The sequence below is a fragment of the Phytophthora cinnamomi genome (assembly GCF_018691715.1).
Source record: "Phytophthora cinnamomi strain GKB4 chromosome Unknown Contig39, whole genome shotgun sequence".
Lineage (NCBI taxonomy): Eukaryota > Oomycota > Peronosporomycetes > Peronosporales > Peronosporaceae > Phytophthora > Phytophthora cinnamomi.
Window position 1 is genome coordinate 84,339 of NW_027150972.1, and position 8,669 is coordinate 93,007.

The 8,669-nt window shown below is 52.9% G+C and overlaps 1 protein-coding gene across 1 annotated transcript; it reads left to right on the forward strand.

Annotated features, from left to right (window-relative positions):
- Positions 1 to 3,126: 3,126 nt before the first annotated feature.
- Positions 3,127 to 3,842, forward strand: IUM83_10540 (uncharacterized protein; the record flags this gene model as incomplete). The annotated part of the gene is made up of 2 exons (XM_067935052.1): positions 3,127 to 3,461; positions 3,536 to 3,842. 2 exons carry the CDS (start codon positions 3,127 to 3,129, stop codon positions 3,840 to 3,842), a joined length of 642 nt encoding a protein of 213 aa, XP_067791440.1.
- Between the last annotated feature and the right edge of the window lie 4,827 nt (positions 3,843 to 8,669).

Here is an 8,669-nt window from a genome sequence, read left to right on the forward strand (position 1 = left end):
ATAGGGCCTCGACTTCAGCGAGTCCCAGCCTTGTTCCTCGAAGCGCTCTCGCTTCGTCTTCGCACTGAGAGTGTCTTCACTCTCGGTGGTACTTCTCATGAAGAGCTGCCTTAGCTCTTCGTTCTCGTTCTCCGTTCTTTCGCTGTCCGAAAGAACGCAGACCTGCTCGATGCGTCCATCGTGCAAGTCGCGCATGAAGCGCTTCCAGCTCACGGCTGGAAGCGAAGTCAACTCCGACGCCGTCGTCGGAGGACTAGCGAGTTCCATCTCACGATACTGGAATCCAGTATCGGTGCGCGTCAAGACGCTTAGCGTCTTGACATTCGGTGTCGCCGCCGCAGTCTGCCCAGCAGACTGCTCTTGTTGCGTCTCGGTCCCGGACCGAGACTTGCGCAGCGTTTTCCGCTTGCGCCGTCTTCTTGTTGTGCGGAGCCCGGCTCCGCACAGTTGTTCTTCTGGTCCAGGCCCGGCCGTGGACAGTTGTTCGCCGGCGGACCCTGTCCGCGGGCGCGCGGTATCAAGCCCGGCTTGACCGCATTTTCCTTCGTGCAGCCCGGCTGCACGGTAATGTGTCCCTTCGCCGGCAGACCCTGTCTGCGGGCGCGCGATATCAAGCCCGGCTTGGTCGCATGGCGCTTCGTCGTGCAGCCCGGCTGCACGACAGCATGCAAATTGCGTCAGTGCGGTACGTTTGCAACCGTCCGCACTGTTTGCAGCGTCAACTCCCGGAGTTGACACGCCTTCGTCACCTCGACGCCATTCATTGGCGGAGCCCCTCATGATCGAGGGCGCGTCGGCTCCCGGAGCCGACGCGCCGTTGTCGACCTGACCTCTTCGGGTCAGGGACTGTCCCTTACACGCTTGAACGTGGGTGTTGGTCCCCGGAACCAACATATATTTTTCTTCCGACGTCGGCAGCATTGCCGACGCGGGTTTCACTTGTGCGCGCCCTCGCGCACTCCTTGGGCACTCCGAGACAGCGGCATAAAGCGCTGTCTCGACTGGTGAGCCGCGCGCACCTGCTGGTGCGTGCACTGCGGTAGCAGCGCCATCGCTCTCTGTTCCGCTGTCGCGTCCGAAGCGCACGAGCGTGCGCTTCTTCCAGTCTATCACCGGATAATGCTGTGCAAGCCACGGCATGCCCATTACCACGTCGAACTTATCGTCCAGGTCCAGGACGGTAAAGTGTCCGACCAACACTCGTTGTTTGTAGAAGAAGCGCACGTTCACGACGCGCTTCTCGGTCTTCACGATGGCACCTGTTGCCAGTCGTACCTCCAGAAGACTTCGAGGTACATTTACCTCCTCGAAGTCAAGTCTCGACAGGCTACGTAGTCGAACAAAGTTGTTCGACGCGCCTGAATCTACCAATGCTCGAAGAGAGTCACTCGCTCTCTTCGAGTAAACCTTCAAGATGACTAGGTTCGGCCTGTCATCTTGTTTCTTGCAGTGAGAGCTGGTCTCACTGGGGGTTGCAGTCCTCAGTGTCGCGTGCCCGATGTCGGCACGCGCAACTGCATTACCAGTAGGGCGCCCTGCGCCTACTGGATGTTCGCGTTTTTTGTTGGTCCGCGGCGATGCCTAGCATCGCCACGACGGCCACCTCCAGGGAGCATGGGAGCTGTACACTCCCGTGCAAAGTGACCGATCCTTCCACAACGGAAGCATCGCACGTTACCTCCCGGCTGCTGGTAGCCAGCAGTTGTTGCGTTCGAGAGGTCCATTGGTTTTGGACCTCCCGTCCTCACTATCGGGCGCGGTTGCGACCTCGGCACATTTGCATGGAGTTTAGCCTGCCGCAGGCTAAACACTTCTTGCGTGGCAAGAGTGATTGCAGCTTCGAGAGTACTCGATACTCTCGGAAGAGATAGGTCTTCCCAGGCCCATCTCTAAGTCCCTTCATGAACGTGACGACCTTAGTCGCCTCGTCAATTGGATTGATCACGGTATTTGAGACCAAGTATCGTGCGCGCTGCGCGTAAGCATGAACGTCATGCTTACCCTGCTGAAGGTCGAGGAACTCCGCCCTCGACCGGAACTCGTTTTGCGGGGGCTCAAACGCTTGTTTGAGCTCCTCTTTGAACACTTCGTACGTGCTGAAGCACGTAGGATCGGAGAGTCGGCGCCCATACGCCCAACTCCTTGCGCGTCCGCCAAGGCAGGACATGGCGAACGCGACCTTCGACAGCGGGTCGACGATGCGTCGAGCCGCTATGGCTGTGTCGAGCTCGACAAGCCATCGGAGGAGAGGCTCGCCCTCTCCTCCCACGTAATTTCTTACGCTCAACTTTAATGGTTGAGCACGCGGTGTCGTCCCTGACGACGCCGTCACTGAGGAAGCAGTATCACGCTGTTCCTTGCAGCATTGTAGCTATCGCCGCTTCTCCAATGACTGTTGACAGTCGTTGGAGGGCTTCCCACTCTGGGTCAGACAGGTGGGGGCGGTCCGCGCGTGCAACATGCGTTGCAGGCATATTGGAGCTCTCCATGGGCACCTCCGTGCTCATGGGGTTCTCGGCTCCGCGTTCGTACACCTCGTACGAACGTCGAGCAGTCGGTCGTTGGACGGATTACAAACTGTTACAAGGTGTAGTGGGTCTAACTTGACTCACTACCTTAGCTTACACGTTGCGCAACGTGTATGAGGAAGCGTAGGTACTTAGTAATAACTTGAATTGATTATACTTGAGTACGGAAGCATAATATAAATCAAATAAAGACTCCAAGTAGCTAGTTTAAGGTAATATGAGAACTGTATTGTTTGTAAATTGATCTTCCGCCTAAATATGCTAAAACTGTTTATCATCTATGAAAGGGGTTGACAGCGGCTGGCTGTCAGAGCCCCGCCAATATGCACGTCTCTAATTGGTAGAAAGATGCTGCTTTCTACCAATAGGATCTTTGGGTGGGTGTGGACCACTCATTGTGGTGGTCCGCTTCAATGTATCCATTGGTGTGACTTACACCAAGGTGAGGAAGTATCTAAAACTTTTAACAGATATTTTCTCTGTTAAATTCACAAGTGGCTTGTAGCCACTTGTGCGTGTAACCCCGTTACACACCCCAGCCAAGCCGGCTTTGGCGACCGGAGAAACGGACCGCATAGCTGGGTTGTCGGAGGTCGGCATGGAGGGGGGCTCGACGAGCGGGAACCCTTCCTGGCCAGAGCTCAACCTCAAGATGGAGCGGGGCCGAGCCGACTGCGAAGTCGAACTCGGCGAAGTTGCCGCTGAGCCCGAGGAAGTGCCCGGAGCTGGTTGGACTCGAGGAGTTGACGGCGAGGACGGAGAGAGGTCGTGGAAGTACTTAGCGAGTTCGGCCGCTGACACGAAGGGCTTGGCATCACGGAAGCGTGGGCCCACAGTAACCCCGTTGAGTGGCTCACGGATAGTAGAGCTGCTGACGACCGAAGCCATTCTCGCTGGCGCTGAGCTTTGCGAGACCTGTAAGAAGAAGCGGAGGTTAGCAGCAAGTCAGCGATGCATGTGAGAAGAAGTTGACGCACCTGGTCGGCGGGAGCAGTGTCGTGGCGAAGGTCACGCGTCTTCGACCCGACGCACTCACCCTCCTCGAGGTCAGCGGAGGGCACTGGAGCCGAGCTGGGACTCGGTGGGACAGCATCCGGCTCAGCGAGCGAGACCCCCGAAGGCGCCGAGTCGGCTGCGGCTAGAGCAGGCGAGTTCGCTCTGGAGGCAGGAGCTACGCTAGCCGCGGGTGCTGGATGCAAGGTGGAGCAGCTGCAGCACCACGCGAAGCCGCAGCTGTCAGAGGAAGGCTCGCAGACGCAGGAGCAGAGTCAGGGTGGTCGCCGACTGGACGACGAACCCAGTCAGCGGCACTAGCCGAGTCGGCGCTAGGCAAGCCAGCCATGGGAGTATCTGGAGCATCACAACAGACATGTCAGCTTGATTATAACACCCCACAGTGGCGCAGGTGAAGCAGCGTACCGGCAGGAGTGTGAGCGGCGAGCGGCAAACGTGCGAGACGATTTGGCGGGTGAATGTGAGCGAGGAGTGAAAGCGCTGACTGACAGAAAGGGACACAGGCAGCAGTTGGGTCAAGACACTCGCCATGACCGGGGCGGTTGTGGTGTAGTGCATAAAATTCGGTGACCGGTATGTGTCCCGAAATGAACTTCCGGTGACAGCAGCCTGGACAAGCGAAGGCGTTGAAACTGAGAGCAGTCAGGTGTATCAGAGTCAGATCGTCTACGGTACTATCCAGGTGTCTCAGAGTGAGAGCGGTTTGGTGTCTCAGAGTGGGTGCGATAACGGTAATTCCCGCCAAGTGCCGAAGTCGGTGAAATGTTTCAAAGTCAGAGCGGTTTTTCGTTGCAAAGTGATAGCGAATACGGTAATTATCTCTGAAGCGGGATTTCAAGATAGTTTCATAGGGACTCAGTGAGTGGTCAGTTGAGGTCCGAAACCCCTTCATTTCACTAGGTATTTGTATAGGACACAGGGAAAAGTAGGTTAGAGCCTTAGCGGCTCTTCGGAGAGATAACAAACAAACAGAGCAGAATTTTCCAAGTCCAAGACAAGCGTACAATGTCCGGTAAGTCCCTGCGCGGGCTGGATTATGTCTGCCGTCACCACCCGAGAGGCATAGCTTGTAGGGTGTTGACAGGTAGCGCCAAGAGACAAGTCGGCCCGAGAAGGGGACGGAACTCGGCGAGGGCGTCAAGGACAAGTCCCGCCGAGTCTGCGGGCCGGTACGCAGGATAGCCCGGGTGTCGTGACACTTCTAGCCGAGAACCCGTTGTTCTCGGTAGCCCGTAAAAGCGCTCGCGCGCCGTCATCCATCCTTTGGTGGAGGGCACGGGTTTGTGAGGAACGGAAGTCAGTGAGCTCAGCTTACTTCCGGAGGGTCGACTGGCTTGGTTGACTGGTCTCGGCGAGGACGCCCACGTTGTCCCGGGGGGGAGGGGCGTACCACTTGGGACAACCTAGCGTAGGCCAATAAGCGCCGACTAGCTCGTCGATTGTTGTGTCTGTGTGCAAGGACTAATTTGTGCGTTCTGCTACACCACACTAGTCGACAGCTTCAACTACTCGGCTCCGAAACCTGCGGAGGTGGTACCATCTCCTCGAGAATGACCACCATCTACTCGAACGTGGGTGAAGCGTAAGTAAAGCATGACGGCATTTGGGTGAACGTTCACTTCCCGATTGCTGGCTATGACTTCTCAACCATATCGTTTAGGTCAATTTCCGCGGTGAACGAAGGATACCATGAAATGCCGTTGAATAGCTCCACCTTCAGCGTGTTGTGTTCGGAAATGTGTTCGATATTGGACGCTTTCAGACTACTTCAGTTAAATTTTGCGCTAGCTGAGAAATTGAAGTGGCTTGAGAAATCGTAAGTCGGTGAACCTATGTCTATTGGACAGCATCTGATTGGGCAAAACGTTTGGCTATATTGTTTTTTGTCAGAGGTCGATACGCCGGAAGCCGTCGCTGATGTTGGAGTCACAGCCGATCGCCGGTCGCTGTGCGGGTTCAAGGTCGTCGTCGGTTCCGGTAGTGGGCAACGAGGAGTTGAAGATATAGGACAAGGATCACCAGCCGCAGATGGCGCTCAAGACGACGGAGAGAAGGTACGAGGACCCGGCGGGCAGGCGGGAACCTGCCATTTTCTAATATGTTCTGTACCATTATCAATGCTTCCCAGAGAGCTGCTGTGCAAGCCCAGGTACGGTGATCTGACGCTGAAGCTGGCACAAGTTTGTTTTTTTGCTCCAAGCAGTGGTACACATAAGAGCTATGCGCCTAGGCGGTCTATGCTTGGAACGTCAAACCCTTGAGGCAGCGAGTGAAATATACCTCCCCGTGTTTAGTAGCGTCGTGTAGCAACTGACGCTAGAGTTGGTGGTTCCGTAGGATTATTGTGGTTGGATTATTGTGGTGCAGCCCCACCTCATCAAACAAGGATTTTATCTGCTCTCGAAGAAGTTATGTGGTGATGATGCCAGCTGCAACGCCTTTTTCTCATATACATGTTCCATTTCTTCGTTGAACATTTCAGGGAGAGCATCGATTGACTGCTGCTGCTGCTGATCGAGGTGTTGTAGAGTTCGACGTGTGGAGGGATCCTTGTGGACCGCATCCACCGAGATTCGCCCAGCTCTAGCTTTTTGCGTAGCATATTAAGGAGATCGGAGCTAGTGAATATGAATGTCGACAGCAGCAGGATATGCGGTGGGAGCTTTGATGTAAAATATTGAGCATGATCGACCAGTGATGCGAGGCAAAGTTGCAGAACGCCCTTAAAGTTGGACTATCCGGCTAGACCTATGATTTTTTCCGCACGCTTGCATTCACGGCTTTGTCGACCTTGTCATGGAAATTTGGCGGCAGAACAGCGAAGCCAGATTCGTTCACAGGCAGACGTGCTACCACGCGTCGAAAAAATTGGCCACCAGCAGCCTCATAGCGCAAATACCTATCATGCATGCCTCCAAAAGAGTAGCCACACCTTAGGCAGACGCTCACCATTGAGGGACCTCCAGTACTTCGGCCGCATGCAAATGGGTGAATGAGTGCCATAGCGCTCCGAAGGATTTGACCAATCACATGACGATTTTATCGTAGGCTGTCGAGCTTACTATTTATCGAACGAATGCGATCCTGGAGCCACTATAGTAAAATGCCGTCAAGGAGTTCGCAAATCCCTGAAGACATAAGCCAAATTACCGACTTAGTACGATTTAATAGAAAACGCCATATAAAACTTAAGAAAGCACGAGAATGATAGTTCTGTTGAACTGGTGGATGTACAATGCGACACTGTCACGGAAAGGAGGAAATTGTGTAGAGAACTTTACATTTAATAACTCCGCTGCCAATCTCTAACATAAAATATGATTCAACTGTCCGTTGTCGACGGCGTAAAATCATTTCAACGTCTAGATGCGGTCTCCTACAAGCAACCACCCTGGCTCAAATGTTGTCCTAGCATAGGATCATTTTTCTGCGGAACATTGTGTTGTCATGAACTGCGAGAACTGTGACTTGGTATTTGATCTCTATTCGTACAATTTTCTCTTGTGCCTGGAGCTTCTGCCATAAATTAGACAGCACAATAATGTATTTGCAGGACTTTTTATTAGGTATGCGGCCTTGTGGCAACAGGAACGATTCAACAGGAACTAGCGGTAGTTGATGAATTCTAGTTGGAGGCAAGGAGCCTGAAATTTGGCGATCAAAAGCCAGATTCGTGTAGAGATCAGTTAGTTAAGCGGCTGGTAAGCCAAGAAGATGTTTTAGGGTCAAATAACAATTAGCCCTAAAACTGCCCAGTATTTGCGGAGTATGGGGCTGGCCAGTTTCTGGTGATTGTGGGGGTCGTTTACGTAGGCGCAATGTTGACGGGGCACAAATTGACGGGATTACGCAAAAGTGACGCTCTGGACAGTAATGATAATCAGAGCACGTCTTATGCTAGCTGAAGACACAGTTTGCACTTTTCAAGCCGTGAATACCCGATACAACACAATGACAAGGTCTCATCAACAATTTCAAGAACAGTGCCGGGTTTACGAGGTATCTTGCCATACGGAAATACAGCAGGTGGCAGTCACATATCCCAGCAACTAATACAAAAATTGAATTACAATACAATGACTCTATTTGTAATGGCACTTCGTTGCAATGCTTTGTACCGGTAGGTGCTGGTGGTGCTTGTTTGATCAGCCTGGAGTTGTCGTCGACCGCTACTCACTTCACGTTTTACTTTGCTGCCCCCGAACCCATCATCAAAAACAACAACAACAACCATGCGTCTTCGCTACTCTCTGCTTGTCGTGGCAGCCACGTTCCTCCTCCACCTGAATGGCATTGCTGCTGCAACAATGGACAGTGTACCGTCGGTGATGGCCACAGCGGATCAAGCGATAAAGCAAGGCAATGCGGCCAACAAGCGCTCGCTGAGAATTCGTGGAAAGGAAGGGAATGGTGAAGATATTTCCACGAACGACCAAAACAATGAAGAGAGAGCGTTTGATTTCAAGCTCTGGTGGTACCGCCGTATCCGAGACTATACACCCGATAAAGTCCACACTAAGTTGGGGTTGGATGGATTGGGTCAGAACGCCTGGAAACACAAAAACTATAAGAGGTACATTAGGTACGGGGAGCGATGGCGGAAGGACCAGTAAATGCTATTGGGGAAACCCGAGGGAGATGAAAACTTGAGGTTTTAAGCAAAACTATGCTTGACAGGGGCAATAACGTGAAAAGATCGTGCTTCACCAGTGTCCCATCTAGCTTGTTCGCTGAAGCGTCTGGTCACCCGAGACATGGTGCGGTATTCTTGAGTTGACTCATTTAACAATGTACGGCCCACATCTGCACTTGCAGGTGCTAGCTCAACTACTGTACTAAAACTAAATCTACCTGGTTTTTGGTAGTATGTTTCTTCTCGCACGCGCCACCGTCTTACCGACTGCCCAATCCCAGGGCCAAGGTAACTAATTTTCCTCGATATCGGTAGATCTTACGTAAGTTATTGTCATTGCCTTACAAAGGAACTAGCCGAAATTGGGACACTTGGTTTCCGTCGCTAGAAGTATTTATCGCTAATTCTATTTAATAGCGGTGTGAATCCTCCAAAGCAGTAACGGTGATGTCGTCTCCAGTAATCACCATTCGTAAGTGAAAAGAAAATAATTA